At 39.4% G+C, this 20,423-nt stretch overlaps 1 protein-coding gene across 1 annotated transcript in view; it reads left to right on the top strand.

Annotated features, from left to right (window-relative positions):
* csmd2 (CUB and Sushi multiple domains 2) overlaps positions 1–20,423 on the top strand; it is a 472,613-nt gene that overhangs the window by 354,578 nt on the left and 97,612 nt on the right. The window contains exons 35-41 of the mRNA XM_063014411.1: positions 1,099–1,223; positions 8,975–9,071; positions 10,381–10,485; positions 11,621–11,739; positions 13,618–13,687; positions 16,202–16,318; positions 16,707–16,916. Of these exons, the coding sequence (XP_062870481.1) occupies positions 1,099–1,223; positions 8,975–9,071; positions 10,381–10,485; positions 11,621–11,739; positions 13,618–13,687; positions 16,202–16,318; positions 16,707–16,916 (843 nt within the window). The remainder of the gene's footprint in view (positions 1–1,098; positions 1,224–8,974; positions 9,072–10,380; positions 10,486–11,620; positions 11,740–13,617; positions 13,688–16,201; positions 16,319–16,706; positions 16,917–20,423) is intronic.

Genomic DNA, 20,423 nt, shown 5'->3' with positions numbered 1-20,423 from the left:
TCACTTATATTATAGTGCAGATTATGACATTAGAATAGGAATAAAATACCAAAAAGCATGTGAACGTCTGACTTCAGGTTTCACCCCAACTCCCCCTCATCTTCCCTTTCTTTGTGACTATTAAATTGCCACCTTTCTGACAACTTTATATTAAGCCAGACATCATAAAAATCTGTATTATTTTGAATGTTAAATATTTTAAGTTCCATTTTTATTCTTATTTTATTGGCTTAAAATTACAGCAAACATTTGCAATGTGCCTTTATTTACTTGTGAAGAATCTGTCAATAAGAATAGACTTTGCTGACATACTAAATATACATAACAACAGTACTTGAAACCACATTTAGCCCAATTTATTCTAGAATATTTAAAAAAGGTTGCAGAAGGAATTATGACACAAAAAACATAAACATGACGAAAGGATAGACCCAATCCATGTATTGTTGATGTTCAGAAATAGTAAACAATGTTTACAGGTAATAAATAATGAAATAATGAACAATACTGGAATGTTTTTGTAAAATACTGGAATGCTTATGCCTTTACAATCCTAGTTTATAGTGTCGGGCTGAGTAGAAATTCCATATTTTCAATATGTTTAAATATAGCAAGTAAATACCATGTTTTCATCCTCATGTGAATGGAAGTGTATAAACCAAACTGGTGGCACACATCACCCTTACGGTCTCATGCATTTTCGATTCACCATGTGTCTGAAACAGTTATATTTGGACCACTTCAGCTGGCACACTTTCATGTTGGCTCCGGGAGGTAAGAAATGGCAAATGGGCTGGATGGTTCTCCTCCTGAGAAAAGTCTGTCTCACATAACTATCCCCGCCTGCCTAACAAGCAAGGCGTAGCCTCTAGCACCACGCACACATGGGCGCAGATGTCACTGCAGGTACGCTAAACACACCGTGGTAACAAAGCTAGTACAGATGCTTACCTGCACGCATCACGGCAGCTGCCAGATGTTTGGTCACTGAAGCTCCTGCAGAGAAGCTGGATCCTGACAGAGTTGTCTGTGTGATTGTGCTTTTTTTGTGTAAAGTTGTATGAGTTTAATTTTTATGTCTTTTTTTGCTCACCTTAGTACCGTGTGGGGGGAATCTCACCCAGCGCACAGGAACCATTCTGTCTCCGGGTTATCCTGAACCATATCTCAACAGCCTAAGCTGTGTGTGGAAAATTACAGTGCCGGAAGGATCAGGAATACAGGTAAATATTCTACAAAGCTTTATAATTCAGGTTTGGTATAAAAAGCCAGTACATAAGGAACAGGCTTGTTAGTCCTTGAATCTGTATAGTTGCTTTAAAACTATGACAATGTCTGTAAAAAGCGCTATACAAATTAATTTTACTTGACTTAACACCAGGTCCACTGTATAAAACAGTATGGTATATACAACATTAACAGTCAAACATATAAATACATCAGGGGGCATCATGTTAAATAGTGTCTGCAATTTCCATGGCAATGTAAAGCTCACTTGACTGTGAGACATGATAGAATAAGACTTTTGATACCCATAGAGAAATGAACTTACTCAGATCCAGCGGCTTCTGATTAATAGTAAACCTGCTGTTTGGCAATTCTTGTCAACTAGCTCTCATTGTATGGGCAATCACTAAGAAGGCAGCCAAGTTAAATTACAATATATAATTTATTGTTGGGTGGCTTGGTGGCTCGGTGGCTCAGTGGGTAGCACTGTTGCCTCACAGCAAAAAGGTCCTTGATTCGATCCCCTGGTGGGGCAGTCCGGGTCCTCTCTGCATGTTCTCCCCATGTCGGCATGGTTTTCCTCCTGGAGCTCTGGTTTCCTCCCACAGTCCAAAGACATGCAAGTGAGGTGAACTGAAGATACAAAATTGTCCATGACTGTGTTGGACATTAAACTTGTGAACTGATGAATCTTGTGTAATGAGTAACTACCGTTTCTGTCATGAATGTAACGAAAGTGTAAAGCATGACGTTAAAATCCCAATAAACAATCAAACAGTTCTTATTATATGGGCAATCACTAAGAAGGCGACAAACATTATATGAGGGTTCCTCAAAAAGTTTCCACACTTTTTAATTCTGTTTATTAAGAATTTCAAAAACAAATTACATCACTTTTCTACATAGTTACCTTCCCATGCAGCTTGCAATGTGCGTGGCCACTGATGCACCGCTGCTTTCAATTAGTCATTACATGAAAATCTTCTTCCCCTTAAAGCTTCTTTGAGCGTCCAAAAAGGTGGAAATCAGATGGCACTAAATCCGGACTATAAACTTTCTCTCAGTCTCTCAGACACAACTAATTACTATTCCTCCTGCCCTCACCGTTTCCAGCAAATATATAAAAGTGCATACATATGATACGTCAGCTACCAGTGGAGTGTTGGTAAGAGTTTTCTAAATACATTACCTCTTTAAAGTAGGAGGATCATTCTGGAGCTTACAAATTGGTGAGCATAAGTAGTATACTAATGGATATGTGTGTAATCACCTACTTATACATATAGTAATACTAATAATCTCACAAATCAATACAATACAATGCAATCTTTATAAAAGATCTTTTTGTGGTTTTAAATTCAGTTCTAATGTAAAGTCTATTTCACTATGTACAGTATTATTCAGGGCGGCATGGTGGCTAAGTGGGTAGCACTGTCGCCTTACAGCAAAAAGGTCCTGGGTTTGATCCCTAGGTGGGGCGGTCTGGGTCCTTTCTGTGTGGAGTTTGCATGTTCTCCCTGTGTCTGTGTGGGTTTCCTTTGGGTGCTCTGGTTTCCTCCCACAGTCCAAAGACATGCAAGCGAGGTGAATTGGAGATATAAAATTGTCCAGGACCTTGTGAACTGAAGACCCTTGTGTAATGAGTAACTACTGTTTCTGTCATAAATGTAACCAAAAGTATAAAAAAATGACGTTAAAATCCCAATAAACAAACAAACAAACATCACCTACCCAACACAGATAACCAGTGGAGTATTGGTAAGCGTTTTCTATTGCATAACATTACCTCTTAAAAGTAGGAGGATCATTCTGGAGGTTACAAATTGGTGAGCATAAGTAGTATTCCTAATGAAGTACTCAGTGTGTAATCACCTACTAATACATACAGTAATACTAATAATTACTTCTCACATTATCTGACAGATCAATATAATATAATATAATCTGTATAACAGGTCTTTTTGTGGTTTTTAATTCATTGCTAATTTGACTATGGACAGTATTATTCATGATTTTAGCATCTAATTAATATCAAACCTTTGCTGTTTTTACCTTTCTGGTCTTGTATTACCACTTACCATTCTGCCTGCATTTTCTTCTTATCCTTGGCAATTGACAAAGACTATTTACATTTAAAAGGATTCAGTTAATCTAGCCCATTTATATGCAAACTTAGAACTCACCAGCTCTACTCAATTATAAACATTAACAAAGATTAAGAGACCTGAGAAATCCACAGTAAACTACTTTTTAGGACTGGCAACCATAGCTTATACAACATCCCTACTATTTTTTTTTCTTTCTCCCAATTTTTTTTAACAGCTTATGCCTAGTTCACACTACACGATTTTTGCCCTGATTTTCGCTTGCCGACTGGTCGGCGCTAGATTTGCCGGTTCGGGAGCAACTCGGCATTCGCTCGACCATCGAAACTCTGTTCTCAGTCGCTATGTGTGAACTACTCAACAAATCGATCTGACCGGCTCGCCGAGCATTTGGCGCCCAAAGAGAGATATTTAGCTTGTCAAAAATCTGGATCTGAGTTGCCCAACTGGCAATGAGTGCTATGTCAAACAGCCAATGAGAACGCAAGATACGGGGTGAGGGGAAACGCAGGGGAGAAGTTGTAAAAAGGTGGGACTTGGGCATAATATAGTTTATATCAAAATACATTGACATACACACAAGTTTTCTGACCTGATCATTCTCTACAAAACATAACACCAACACTGCATTCCAGAAAATATTTATTAACCTCCAACTCACTATAGAACAATCCATGCTGGTCGCATAGCCAAATCCACTCAGATTTGTTTATTTTTTTCTCCTTGATTTTACACTGCACATCAGATCATAAACTTTGATCTGACATGCATTTTTGGACGTGGTATTATTAAACCCCTCGTCACTTCTCGCATTTGTTTTCGTGACAAAACGTAGTTTGGGAGACCAGAGAAGCTCGCCTGCGATTCCAGTTGGCGATAGATGGTGTAGTGTGAAACCCCCTAGCGCCGATCAGTCGTGTAGTGTGAAATACACAGTGACTTAAAAAGACTCCCGATTACAAGAGATCCAGTTGTGTAGTGTGAACTTGCCATTAGGCTTATTTCCTTTATATTGTGAGGTAAAAGTAAAAAAATATAGCTATGGCCAGCATGTATTTTATCTCTATACTTACCTGGGCTCTTACATTAAAAAAATTTTTTTAATTAGGTTATATTTATGCTTCATCTGGTGCTCACTGATTTCAGGCTTTTTATCCACACTTCACAATTTGCCAAACAATGTGCTGGTGCTCTATTTTGCCAACATAGCATCTAATCCTTAATGGGGCCTATTCACACAAGCAGTGGTCTTGATTTTCATATTAATTAGAGTAAGGGATTAAAGATGTAATGCTAAGGCCCCATACCAAGCTAATAATTATGTTTTTATTTTGTGCCAAAATTGACAACAGTCATATTGTGGCCATTTTTGGCTTTGGCTAGAAACCTTCCCAGGTGGAGTGGTCCGGGTCCTTTATGTGTGAAGTTTGCATGTTCTCCCCTTGTCTGCGTGGGTTTCCTCCTGGAGCCCCGGTTTTCTCCAACAGTCCTCAATGCAAGTGAGGTGAATTGGAGATACAAAATTGTCCATGACTGTGTTTGACACTGAAGACTTAAACTGATGAATCTTGTGTAACAAGTAACTACCATTTTTTTCATGAATGTAAGCAAAGTGTGTAAAACATGACGTTAAAATCCTAATAAATAAATTGGCGACAAACCTAAAATGGTCAGAGCTGTAAACATAGTTTTTTTTTGTTTTTTTGTTTTAGCCAGTACCACTAAACCACGGTTAACAAATCAATGGTCGATAGTTATAAGGTGATAAGAAACCATCTGGGATTTTATGTAGTTTAGAGGGCTGGAATAAACATAGAAAATAGCTAAATATCAGGCATAAGAAATACAGTGCCTTGCAAAAGTATTCAGCCCCCTTAAACTTTTCAACCTTTTGCCACATTTCAGGCTTCAAACATAACGATATGAAATTGTAATTTTTTGTGAAGAATCAACAACAAGTGGGACACAATCGTGAAGTGGAACGAAATTTATTGGATATTTTAAACTTTTTTTAGAAATAAAAAACTGAAAAGTGGGGCGTGCAATATTATTCAGCCCCCTTGCGTTAATACTTTGTAGCGCCACCTTTTGCTGCGATTACAGCTGCAAGTCGCTTGGGGTATGTCTCTATCAGTTTTGCACATCGAGAGACAGAAATTTTTGCCCATTCTTCCTTGCAAAACAGCTCGAGCTCAGTGAGGTTGGATGGAGAGCGTTTGTGAACAGCAGTTTTCAGCTCTTTCCACAGATTCTCGATGGGATTCAGGTCTGGACTTTGACTTGGCCATTCTAACACCTGGATATGTTTATTTGTGAACCATTCCATTGTAGATTTTGCTTTATGTTTTGGATCATTGTCTTGTTGGAAGATAAATCTCCGTCCCAGTCTCAGGTCTTTTGCAGACTGCAACAGGTTTTCTTCCAGAATGGTCCTGTATTTGGCTCCATCCATCTTCCCATCAATTTTAACCATCTTCCCTGTCCCTGCTGAAGAAAAGCAGGCCCAAACCATGATGCTGCCACCACCATGTTTGACAGTGGGGATGGTGTGTTCAGGGTGATGAGCTGTGTTGCTTTTACGCCAAACATAACGTTTTGCATTGTGGCCAAAAAGTTCGATTTTGGTTTCATCTGACCAGAGCACCTTCTTCCACATGTTTGGTGTGTCTCCCAGGTGACTTTTTATAGATATCTTTGAGAAATGGCTTTCTTCTTGCCACTCTTGCATAAAGGCCAGATTTGTGCAGTGTACGACTGATTGTGTCCTATGGACAGAGTCTCCCACCTCAGCTGTAGATCTCTGCAGTTCATTCAGAGTGATCATGGGCCTCTTGGCTGCATTTCTGATCAGTCTTCTCCTTGTTTGAGCTGAAAGTTTAGAGGGACGGCCGGGTCTTAGTAGATTTGCAGTGGTCTGATACTCCTTCCATTTCAATATGATCGCTTGCACAGTGCTCCTTGAGATGTTTAAAGCTTGGGAAATCTTTTTGTATCCAAATCCGGCTTTAAACTTCTCCACAACAGTATCTCGGACCTGCCTGGTGTGTTCCTTGGTCTTCATGATGCTCTCTGCGCTTTAAACAGAACTCTGAGACTGTCACAGAGCAGGTGCATTTATACGGAGACTTGATTACACACAGGTGGATTCTATTTATCACCATCAGTCATTTAGGTCAACATTGGATCATTCAGAGATCCTCACTGAACTTCTGGAGTGAGTTTGCTGCACTGAAAGTAAAGGGGCTGAATAATATTGCACGCCCCACTTTTTAGTTTTTTATTTCTAAAAAAAGTTTAAAATATCCAATAAATTTCGTTCCACTTCACGATTGTGTCCCACTTGTTGTTGATTCTTCACAAAAAATTACAATTTCATATCGTTATGTTTGAAGCCTGAAATGTGGCAAAAGGTTGAAAAGTTCAAGGGGGCTGAATACTTTTGCAAGGCACTGTATACTGAGAGTAAATAAAAATGGTCAGTAAAAGATATATTATGGTAATTAAAAATACTTTTGTAGCCTTTTAGGTTTCAACATTGCACTTTGGGCATACTTCCAAGTCCTTCCTTTTTCACTCTATCAATTTTTACTTCAGTGTTGGCAATGAAAGTGTAACAATCTATGGGACAAGGTAAAAATGTCCTCCATTCTGGATTTCGACCACTATCTCCCAGGTCTTTAATTCCTGCTGTCATGCTTCGTAAATCTGTCCGATATTGCCTCCCTGGCACCTTCAAAGTTTAGTCATAAAGAGTTCTCTAATCTGTCTAGCTTCATTTATTTCACCCACAAAACATTCACTCCTTTGTATGAATTATCTATATTACACCAGAGTGCATATCCATAGTGCTGTCAATTCTGTGTTGCTTCTTTTACCTCATGCAAGTAGTAGATGTCTTTCTTGTTTTTGAAAAAAAAAAAAAAAACTCCAGTTGGGTCCAACATTTGTTCTCGCTTCACAAAGAATAAAGCATATTTTTATGCAAGTATTTAAGTGCCTGTCAAGACCTAGAAACACTGACAGTTGCAGAAACAAACAATGTTGACTTGGGAAAAGTTCACTGGTGAAGTAAAATCTGTTCTGGTAGTGAAATTTGTACTGTTTAAATAAAGCATAAAAATAAAAAGCATATATGTATATGATTTAGTATTTGTGGTTGTGACATTTGAGAAGATTAATGGGTAAATAATTGTGCTGAGTGATGTGAAAGGCCTAGAACATTACGATTTTTTTGTTAAAGCAGGAGCCTGCGTCCTATTAATTTATATATATATACACACACACACACACACACACACACACACACACACACACACACACACACTCCGGTCAACCATAACATTAAAACCACCTCCTAGTTCATCTATTGCTCTACACACTTTTTTTAGCCTGCTTTCACCCTGTTCTTCAATGTTCAGGACCACCACAGACATATTATTTAGGTGGTGGATAATTCTCAGCACTGCAGTGACACTGACATGGTGGTGGTGTGTCAGTGTGTGTTGTGCTGGCATGAGTTTTTAAATACTGTGTCCACTCACTGTCCTCTCTATTAAACACTCCAACCTAGTGGGTCCATCTTGTAGATGTGAAGTCAGAGATGATCGCTTATTTATTGCTGCTGTTTGAGTTGGTCAACTCAACTTACCACACCATGTATAGAGTTAAAAAAAACCTTATAACACCTTATAAGTGTGAAATTGTTGAAATGTATTGGAATATATATATATATATATATATATATATATAGATAGATAGATATATATATATATATATATATATATATATATATATACAGTATATAAACAACCAGCTGCTGTGTAACAACATATTCTGCATCTCAAAAATATCAAGTCTGACATACAATTCATACATAATACATCATCATAAAAAGATATGAGGGGGGTTAAAGAGTGAAAGAGATGCAGGCAGGTTGATTGTAAGTGGTAGAGATATGGAAAGAGTAAAGAAAGGCCATCTGACTTCTTAATCTTAGTGTAGCCCGTCTACAAAAACATGATATCTTTGCTTAACATTACAACTGGTCATGTGACTTTGTTGTTGTTATTATTATTATTAGTAGTAGTATTTTTATTGTAACTATTGTTGTGTTGTATAAAAATAAACAGCAATAATAATAATATCTAACTACTTAGAATAGACCAATCATATCTGGGTAAAATGGTTACTTAAAAAGAATGAGAGAAAGAAAGAAAGAGAAAACTTTACTGTGTTACTGTCTAAGCCTAGCACAAACCAATATATTATTTAACTGCCAGGCTACAGGACATGGGAGTCGTTCTGCAGTACCTATAGCTATGCCTCTGTGACTGTCCAATCTTTCTTAACCAGTTTGAGAATGGGGTGAAAATAGATACCTGCCAAAATATTTACTGTGTTGCACTCTAACAGTCACAGTATGGAAACGAGGCATATATAGAGCTTATGTAATGCAGAAAGTTGGCAGCAAAGGGAAACTGTTTTTAGATTTCAAAAGCACTGGATGTGCAGTTTAAAGCTATGTGTCTGTCAGTTTCTCCATGAAAATTTTCAGCTCCACACCGAGGGCTGTGAGTCATACTCCAATTAGCCGATGCTCTATGCTAACCCTGGGCGAATGTGTTCTCCATCGTCTCTTGCAGATCCAAGTGATCAGCTTTGTGACTGAGCAAAACTGGGACTCGCTAGAGGTGTTTGACGGGGGTGACAACTCTGATGCCATGCTGGGAAGCTTTTCAGGTGAGCTGCCTTTTTCACCCCCTAGTTTATTCATTACTGCCATGCTCAATAACAGTTATTGCTTTTTATACAAATAAACAGGCTTTTTTATAACAATATTGAAGCTGAATTGACATGTTGGCTAATTGTTCATGTATTTTTAACAAAGTATTTACTGGCAATACTCACCATTAGTAAAGAATTGATTAGTAAATGTTCAGCCATTATGGCCAGCTGCACTTTGAAAAAGGGTAAGCTGCTTTGTTTATAGATCACATACAGTCCTGGTTTAATGGTGCTGTATGTCTTTGTCATGCATTAGGAGAAATATGAGCTGCTGTCACAATGGAGGTTTGTGTTTACTTACATTCTGCTTGAATTCAACCTGGTACAAATGTTACAAGTGCCCTGGAGAGATGGGTAAATAATAAATCTGCAATTAATAAATTACTCAAGTCTTAAGACAAATAAGGCAATCGGATTCATACATACTGTGCTTTAGCATGTGTGCAGGCAGCCTTCAGATAGTACAAGGGTGGACTTGGTTTATCTGGTTGGAATTTTAATTTATACAATTTTTTATTATTCATTTATTTTTATTATTCATTTATTTTTTAATGAATGAATGAATTAACTTATTTATTTTTGTCACATATTGTGACAGCAGTCCATAACAGCACATAATTTTGAAGTCAAATGTCTTTTGGGACATGTGCAGTGGATTCATGAAGCTCTCAAGCATCATTACTTTTAAGTACACTATCAGTGGATCGCCTTGCAATACAGTTGTGCCAATGTATAATTCAGGGCAAGGATACAAAACAAAATTTAAGTTTTATCCTAGTACCACAGTGACCTCTATCATTTCGAATGGAAGAAACGTCCATTAAACACCCACATTGTACCTTTGTAGAGTTGATTGTACAGCGATGTTGGGCACCTAGGCAGGAAAAGTCTTGGTCGTGAAGAAAAGAAAGAACCCAGTGATTACTTTCAAAGAGCTCCAAAAGACCCGTTGGGAGAACCTGTTAGATGGACTACCATCTCTGTCAAGCTCCATAAATCAAAGCTTTATAGAGGAGTGGCAAGATTGATAGGTGTAGCCAAGCTGTCTTGTCCAACGTCCGTGTCTGACCTTACAAATGCTCTTTTTCACTGATTGGAGACAAACTCCAACAAATACAACTGCAAAATCATACTCTTTGGCCAATATTCCTAGAATCTTAGATTATATGTATAAAGTATCAGCTGTAATTTATTGGCACAAAAGCATCAGAAATTGATGTAATTTTGATGAGAAGCTTTTTTGTGTGTTATTTTCTGTCTATAGGAACGTCAGTGCCAGCATTGCTAAACAGCACATCCAACCAGCTCTACCTGCACTTCTTCTCCGATATCAGTGTATCGGCGGCCGGCTTTAGACTGGAATACAAGAGTAAGAGCCGAGAACATTGTTCAGTCTCATCTGCTTCATATGACTTTTATATATAAAGCAATCATTACATTTACTGCCATTGTATAAATGTCTGAATACATATATACTGGTTTCTACACACATTGTCCATTTTATCAGCTCCACTTACCATATAGAAGCACTTTGTAGTTCTACAATTACTGACTGTAGTCCATCTGTTTCTCTACATACCTTTTTAATCTGCTTTCACCCTGTTCTTCAATGGTCAGGACCCCCACAGGACCACCACAGAGCAGGTATTATTTAGGTGGTGGATGATTCTCAGCACTGCAGTGACACTGACCGGGTGGTGGTGTGTTAGTGTGTGTTGTGCTGGTATGAGTGGATCAGACACAGCAGCACTGATGGAGTTTTTAAATACCGTGTCCACTCACTGTCCACTCTTGCTGTGTCTTATCCACTCATACCAGCACAACACACACTAACACACAACCACCATGTCAGTGTCACTGCAGTGCTGAGAATGATCCACCACCCAAATAATACCTGCTCTGTAGTGGTTCTGTGGGGGTCCTGACCATTGAAGAACAGCATGAAAGGGGGCCAACAAACCACGCAGAGAAACAGATGGACTACAGTCAGTAATTGTGGAACTACAATTAACTACTGATAAAATGGCTAGTGAGTGTAGAAACAAGGAAGTGGTTTCAATGTTATGGTTGATTGGTGTATGAATGCACATTTACTGAGAACTTTATTAGGTAGACCTATCTGGTACATACATTTTTTGATTATTTTATATGCTACATCTACCATACAGATAGACTTTGTGGGTGAACATTTATTGACTGATGTTTGTGTGATGGACCATTCTCATCACTACAGTGACAATAACAGGCTAATGACATTGTGCTTGTTGTAATGGTACAAATGTATCAAGTGCAGATACCTACCAGATACAGTAGGTGTACCTAATAAATTGCTCATCCAGTGAGTACAGATGGTGTTCGGCTGGTACTAAAGAGGTTTTTATGCCATCATCAGCTCAGCCTGCTTCTTTGCTTATTTATTTACTTCCATGTGTTATGTAAGTACAGTGCATGACTTTCTCTGTGAGCTTTTATCTGAGCCCTTTTATTCGTTCTTTATCTCTCAGCTGTGTCCCTCACAAGCTGTCCTGAACCAGTTCTACCAATGAATGGATTCAAAGTCGGGGAGCGTTTACAGATGAACAGTGTGGTTTCTTTCCAGTGTGACCCTGGATACACTCTTCAGGTAAGCGTGCTAAGTGTTTACCACTTGGTTCAGAAGCACTCAAGGTAAAGAAAGTCATTGTAAAGCATTCAACCTTACTGCGATCTCTTGAGTTTCACGTCTGAGAGGAGATGAACAAATGGCAAATTTGTAGCTTTAAGTCATCTGTAAAACCATTACCAATACCAAAACTCTACACACACCTCCCTAAAGTAAGGAATGAATTACATGTATGAGAAAAATACAATTTATTTGATGATGACACATTAATTAATTATAATCATTCATTCATTGTCTGTTTATCCACGGCTTTATCTGATTCAGAGTCGCGGTGGGTCCGATTCACTGGATAAAAAGCAGGAAACCAGTCGCCAGTCCATCACAGGGCAAACACACACACACACATACAACTAGGGAAATTTTTTTGTATCTTCAAGTAGCCTGACTGCATGTCTTTGGACTGTGGGAGGAAACCGGAGCACCCGGAGGAAACCCACGCAGACATGGGGGGAACATGCACACACAAATGACCTGGACCGCTCCACCTGGCAATCGAACCCATTTGTGAAATGGCGGTGACCTACTCTACCCTAATTAGCTTCATGCTGTGAGGTAACAGTGCTACCCACTGAGCCACCATGCTGCCCTAATTATAAAATAATTAAATGAAATAATATTAATTAACAAATCTATGATTCATTAAAACTGGAGTGCATACTTTAATTTAGAATCTTCATCTCATAATAAAGAAAATAAATACAATTGGAATAATTTAGATTAAAATTAATTAATTATTTTAATAAAATTAATTGATTGATTAATTAAAGGAATTTATCCATTAATGGTTAAATATAATTGGTATAACTGAATATTTAAATAATTAAATTAATAAAAAATGAGTGCTATTAAATTAATGAATGGAAATAGAAAGCATACACCGATCAGCCATAGCATTAAAACCACCTCCTTGTTTCTACACTCACTGTCCATTATATCAGCTCCACTTACCATATAGGAGCATGTTGTAGTTCTACAATTACTGACTGTAGTCCATCTGTTTCTCTACATGCTTTGTTAGCCCCCTTTCATGCTGTTCTTCAATGGTCAGGACCACTACAGAGTAGGTATTATTTAGGTGGTGGATCATTCTCAGCACTGCAGTGACAATGGTGTGGTGTGATAGTGTGTGTTGTGCTGGTATGAGTGGAGACACAGCAGTTCTGCTGGAGTTCTTAAATACCGTGTCCACTCACTGTCCACTCTATTAGACACTCCTACCTAGTTGGTCCACCTTGTAGACATAAAGTCAGAGACAATTGCTCATCTATTGCTGCTGTTTGAGTTGGTCATCTTCTAGACCTTCATCAGTGGTCACTGGATGCTGCCCACGGGGCACTGTTGGCTGGATGTTTTTGGTTGGTGGACTATTCTCAGTCCAGCAGTGACAGTGAGGTGTTTAAAAACTCCATCAGCATTTGTGTCTTATCCACTCATACCAGCACAACACACACTAACACACCACCACCATGTCAGTGTCACTGCAGTGCTGAGAATGATCCACCACCCAAATAATACCTGCTCTGTGGTGGCCCTGTGGGGGTCCTGACCATTGAAGAACAGCATGAAAGGGGGCTAACAAAGCATGTAGAGAAACAGATGGACTACAGTCAGTAATTGTAGAACTACAAAGTGCTTCTATATGATAAGTGGAGCTGATGAAATGGACATTGAGTGTAGAAACAAGGAGGTGGTTTTAATGTTACGGTTGATCAGTGTATGTCCAACTAAATAAAACTACTTAATGTATGAACAAACTATTGAACAAAATAATGAAAAAATAAATTGCAATTAGTGTAAATGAATAATTGTTAATGAGTGTAAATGTGTTTTGCTTTGCAGGGAGTCTCACACATCACCTGTATGCCGGGAACTGTGCGGCGCTGGAACTATCCTCCACCACTCTGCATTGGTACAAATCTCTTTACCATCTCTCATCATTTTCTTATGTGGTACAGGTTTCTTGGGAGTGATAAATGCAATATTAGGCAGAGCAACAGGAGTAATGAGTAGTTTATTGACGTTGCGATTGCTTATGCTGCATGAACTACTTATACTATAAACCCCCTTTCTTATTCAGATCAGCGTATACAGCTTTGTCCCTGTAAGTCCTTTGCTTTGAAATGTTGCCTACCATTAAACAAGGGTGTTTGCTTTTACTTTATGGTTAAAACCTACTGAGTATTTCATCAGTGTACAGTTTAGCAGCATTTGGTGTGCCATTAAGACACCCAAAAGGCCACTCATCTATCAGTCAGCTCTCAGGAGGGACCTTTACACACCGTAATAACAACACAAGGCCTTGTGCAACAATAAGCACTAATCAAACCATGACCGTTCCACTGCGCTGCATGAGTTACTTTATGTGAATTAGAGAGAGGAAATGAATATGCGTGCTGCGCATGGCTCTTGACAAATGTGAAATGGCGGTGACCTACTCTATACTAATTAGCTATGCTCATGCTACGATTGGCGGAACCGCTGCAAACAGTCATGGCTCGCTCTGGCATCAGCACTTTTTTTTTTTGGACAGCCTTTGATTGTCTGGACGTGCAGAACAGTTATATCTCCATAGGGGATCAGCAGGTCATTGAATGCTGTGAGTTTTGCCAAGGTTTTAATCAAAAGTAATATTGGACTTAATAAAACAAAGGAAAGGGTTCGCATTTTTCTCAGTAGGTTTTAACTGAAGGCCAAGTTTGAACTGAACTGCTTGAGTTCCTTGATATCCTAAAATTGTCAACTTGAACTTCTTTGTATGGTGATCCAGACTCTACCGACATGCATGTTATTTAAAACTGGTGATATATGGTAAATGCAACTCTATTCTAGAAATAGAATGCACATGTATTCTGTTTGTGTACATTTACATTTTCAGCAGATGCCTTCATCCAAAGCCACTTACAGTACAGTATACAATTTGAGCAACTGAGGGTTAAGGGCCTTGTTTAAAGTTGCTATATAGCAATGGTGGTGCCTGAACCAGCAGCCTTCTGATTACTAGTCCAGTATCTTAACCGCTCGGCTACAACTGCCTGCATACATTTATAGCATTTAGCAGACATCTATGTATTCAAAGTGACTTGCAATCATGACTGAATACAACTGAGAGTTAAAGGCCGTACTCAGGGGCACAACAGTGGCAACTTGGCAGTGGTAAGGATTGAACCTGTGACTTTCTGATCACTAGTCCAGTGCTTTAACCACTGAGCTATTGCTGTTTATAGTCCATAGTACTGCTGATGCAACAATTTATGAGCCAAACAATTAAAAATTACTCTGCAATAGCACTATGAGTTTAAATATGTGTGTAGTGAGAGGTTAATTTCCAAATTGTAAACATTTAGAAAGGGGAAGCAGAAAGCAGTCATTAAAACTTACGCTTAGTGTAAATCAACTTTTTAATTGTGAAACACCTCATGAACTCGACTTTTTATTATTTGCTCAAGATCATTGACACAGTTGTTGAAAAACTCACCCCGGTGGCGCAGCGGGATATTCTGCTAGCACACCAGTGCCGAGATTCTGAACACCTCGGTTCGAAACTCTGCGTAGCCACTGGTCAGCTGGGCACCATCTAGCGGGCATAATAAGCAGTGTCTGCAGGGAGGGATGACGGACTATGTGGGTGGGGTCTTTAAACGCTGAACACAAGGCTGGAACACAACAGGGCAAGGGAGCAATTTATTATAGGGCACCATACACTCACCAATTTACTTGATCACGGTTCTGCTAGGGTGGGATGACCGGACTATGTGGGTGGGGTTTTCAAATGCTGTTTAAGGACCCCGATTGGCAGATAGAGAGGCGCCTGTGCAGAAAATGGGTTTCATGGGTGAAAAAGGGTTCCACTAAGTGTGTGTCAGAGAAGGCGTGAGCAGCAATATACCCACCTCGACTACAATCAGGGATCCCCAGCAGTGGAAGAAAAATTGACTACACTAAATTGGGAGAAAATGCATAATTAAAAAAAGAAAAAAAAGTCATAATTCTTTTTTTTTCTTTATGTAAAGCACTTTGAATTGCCACTGTGTATGAAAGGTGCTATACAAATAAACTTGCCTTGCCTTGCCTTTACAATCTGTTTTCTTGCATGATTTGTTTTCTTTGTTTTCCACTGATGCAGAAATTGAAAACTTGGCCAAAGTAGCCTGTTTTATATTCTCACATTATAAGCAACTTCTTCATTAATGAACAAAATACTTATCTACTCACTTTGTGAAAGGATAATCAGTTTGTGGTGAAATATTAGCTCTAGACTTGCATCTTTATTGCAATTAATAGTTACTGGTTTTAATTTATGTTTTGGCTTATTTTTTTAACAATGTTAAACTTGTTGCAAATGAATCATTAAAATGTAGTTAGAGACTAACACTCTCTAGGTATTATCACTGATGTACTGTCTCAATTGTAATCCTTTGTGCAGCTCAGTGTGGAGGGATCAGAGAAGAAATGGAAGGTACCATCCTGAGTCCTGGTTTCCCAGGAAACTATCCTAGCAACAGTGACTGCACCTGGAGGATTTACCTTCCTGTTGGTTATGGTAAGAACAATGCATGACTGCAGTCAACTAGATCTTATGATTGCAAGTTCACCATCATTCCAATGAATGGTTAAGCATACAGGGGTTGCGTTAATGGTTGTATTTATTTATTTAGCAATTTATTTACATTCGATCAAACGTTAGTTAGTCTCGGATAGTACTAAAGACATACGTTCCTTATAAAGGCCTTATGCTGTGGTATTTAACATTTTGTATCATTTATCAGAGTGAATTAGATAAATCTGATAAAACACATGGCTAACTATGCACCCTGAGACCATGCAAAGAAAATCATTTTATTGTTGTATTGTATTGTAAGCATGTGCATACTCTATAATGTCGACAATCCTTTATGATTACATATTCATCTAATCCTTCATCTCAACAGGAGCTCACGTACAGTTTCTAAATTACTCAACTGAAGCCAACCATGATCTTCTGGAGATCAGGAATGGCCCTTTTGACACTAGCACTGTGATTGGGCGGTTTAGCGGGCAGGATGTGCCACCATCGCTTCTAACCACGTCGCATGAAACTACAGTGTATTTTCACAGCGATCACTCCCAGAACAAACCAGGGTTCAGATTCGATTATCAAGGTAAGTACAGATGTTTATTTTTAAATAAAGTTTAAATTTTAATTTTTTTTATTTAATTGTTTTCAAATGTGCACCCCCAACACAAGTGTATGATACACTGATCAGCCATAACATTACAACCGCCTCCTTGTTTCTACACTCACTGTCCATTTTATCAGCTCCACTTACCAAATAGAAGCACTTTGTAGTTCTACAATTACTGACTGTAGTTCAGTTGTTTCTCTGCATGCTTTGTTAGCCCCCTTTCCCCCTGTTTTTCAATGGTCAGGACCCCCTTAGAGCAAGTAGTATTTGGGTAGTGGATCACTCTCAGCACTGCAGTGACACTGACATGATGGTGGTGTGTTAGTGTGTGTTGTGCTTGTATGAGTGAATCAGACACAGCAGCGCTGCTGGAGTTTTTAAACACCTCACTGTCACTGCTGGACTGAGAATAGTCCACCAACCAAATATATACAGCCAACAGCGCCCCATTGGCAGCGTCCTGTGACCACTGATGAAGGTCTAGTAGATGACCAACTCAAACAGCAGCAATAGATGAGCAATCGTCTCTGACTTTACATCTACAAGATGGACCAACTAGGAAAGAGTGTCTAATAGAGTGGATAGTGAGTGGACACTGCATTTAAAAACTCTGTCTGATCCACTCATACCAGCACAACACACACTAACACACCACCACCATGTCAGTGTCACTGCAGTGCTGAAAATCATCCACCACCTAAATAACACCTGCTATGTGGTGGTGCTGTGGGGGTCCTGACCATTGAAGAACAGGGTGAAAGCAGGCTAAAAAAAGTATGTAGAAAAACAGATGGACTACAGTCAGTAATTGTAGAACTTCAAAGTGCTTCTATATGGTAAGTGAAGCCGATAAAATGGCCAATGTGTGTAAAAACAAGGAGGTGGTTATGGCTGATTGGTGTGTATATATACAGGGGTTGGACAATGAAACTGAAACACCTGTCATTTTAGTGTGGGAGGTTTCATGGCTAAATTGGACCAGTCTGGTGGCCAATCTTCATTAATTGCACATTGCACCAGTAAGAGCAGAGTGTGAAGGTTCAATTAGCAGGGTAAGAGCACAGTTTTGCTCAAAATATTGCAATGCACACAACATTATGGGTGACATACCAGAGTTCAAAAGAGGACAAATTGTTGGTGCACGTCTTGCTGGCGCATCTGTGACCAAGACAGCAAGTCTTTGTGATGTATCAAGAGCCACGGTATCCAGGGTAATGTCAGCATACCACCAAGAAGGACAAACCACATCCAACAGGATTAACTGTGGACGCAAGAGGAAGCTGTCTGAAAGGGATGTTCGGGTGCTAACCCGGATTGTATCCAAAAAACATAAAACCACGGCTGCCCAAATCACGGCAGAATTAAATGTGCACCTCAACTCTCCTGTTTCCACCAGAACTGTCCGTCGGGAGCTCCACAGGGTCAATATACACGGCCGGGCTGCTATAGCCAAACCTTTGGTCACTCGTGCCAATGCCAAACGTCGGTTTCAATGGTGCAAGGAGCGCAAATCTTGGGCTGTGGACAATGTGAAACATGTATTGTTCTCTGATGAGTCCACCTTTACTGTTTTCCCCACATCCGGGAGAGTTACGGTGTGGAGAAGCCCCAAAGAAGCGTACCACCCAGACTGTTGCATGCCCAGAGTGAAGCATGGGGGTGGATCAGTGATGGTTTGGGCTGCCATATCATGGCATTCCCTTGGCCCAATACTTGTGCTAGATGGGCGCGTCACTGCCAAGGACTACCGAACCATTCTGGAGGACCATGTGCATCCAATGGTTCAAACATTGTATCCTGAAGGCGGTGCCGTGTATCAGGATGACAATGCACCAATACACACAGCAAGACTGGTGAAAGATTGGTTTGATGAACATGAAAGTGAAGTTGAACATCTCCCATGGCCTGCACAGTCACCAGATCTAAATATTATTGAGCCACTTTGGGGTGTTTTGGAGAAGCGAGTCAGGAAACGTTTTCCTCCACCAGCATCACGTAGTGACCTGGCCACTATCCTGCAAGAAGAATGGCTTAAAATCCCTCTGACCACTGTGCAGGACTTGTATATGTCATTTCCAAGACGAATTGACGCTGTATTGGCCGCAAAAGGAGGCCCTACACCATACTAATAAATTATTGTGGTCTAAAACCAGGTGTTTCAGTTTCATTGTCCAATATATATATATATATATATATATATATATATATATATATAGCTTGACCTATATGTCATATTAGTTTCTGTCTGTTAGATATTTTAAGTGTCCATATACTTATGCTGCTGGACTTTTTGACCAATAAGCTGAGAGTACCATTTTGCACTTCTGTTTCTGCAGATAACGTCATTCTGATCTGGTTCTTTTTCTATCTCACTTCCTCTAACTAAACGTTAATCCTATTCTAGAGAGGTGATGTGTCTATATAAACTCTTGTAGTACTCAGAATGAACAAAGGCATCTCAAACTCTGACCTTGTCTCTTGTCTGAGTGCTTTCCCGTACAGGAGTCACAGAGTTCTTCCTCTCCTGATCTGTGTCTATAAAAGGGAGGTCTGTGTAGTTGGATTTAGACTGCACCTTACTCTTTCACAGCCAAGGTTTTTTGACTGTTCACTTTCATTTAGCCACAGGAGTATTGGTCAGGTCAGGAATTGATTTTTGGTGACAAGGTCTGGCTTTTTTAAAATCCATTTTATGCTTAAGGTGTTAAATGAGGTTGAGGTTAGCGCTGTGCAGGTCTTTCAAGGTCCTACACACCTTGGCAAAATACTTCTTTATTAAGATGACTTCATCTGCATGTTGCAATATTAAAAACCAAAATGCTTCAGTGTACAGTGATACTGTTGACTGTTGTTTGTTTCTATCACTAGAACTTAGTGACCCAGTCCAAACCATAAAAAACAGAGACCATTGTTTTCCTCTTTACCAAAGCTACTATGATAGCCAATTTATGAACCAGCTTTCTGTAAGCCACCACAATCAGTTTAAAGTATTCATTTTCTCCCAGGCCTGGTAAGCTGTGTGCTTTACATGACTAAAGCGGATGTCTTCTATTGCACATTGTGACCACAGGCTTTTGTTCAGCCATGTGGCCACAGAAAACCATTGTTTAAAGATCCTGACAGTTCTTGTGCAGTAGAGAAATAACTACTGCTGATATACACAGATCCGCCATAACATTAAAACCACCTGCTTGCTTCTACACTCACTGTCTATTTTATCAGCTCCACTTACCATATAGAAGCGTTTTGTAGTTCTACAATTACTGAGTGTAGTCCATCTATTTTTCTGCATGCTTTGTTACCCTGCTTTTATGATGTTCTTCAATGGTCAGGACCCCCACAGGACCACTACAGAGTAGGTATTATTTGGGTGGTGGATCATTCTCAGCACTGCAGTGACACTGACATGGTGGTGGTGTGTTAGTGTGTGTTGTGCTGGTATGAGTTGATAAGACACAGCAGCACTGATTGAGTTTTTAAACA

The sequence above is a fragment of the Trichomycterus rosablanca genome, chromosome 2 (assembly GCF_030014385.1).
Source record: "Trichomycterus rosablanca isolate fTriRos1 chromosome 2, fTriRos1.hap1, whole genome shotgun sequence".
NCBI lineage: Eukaryota > Metazoa > Chordata > Actinopteri > Siluriformes > Trichomycteridae > Trichomycterus > Trichomycterus rosablanca.
This window is presented reverse-complemented; position numbering and strand designations above follow the sequence as displayed.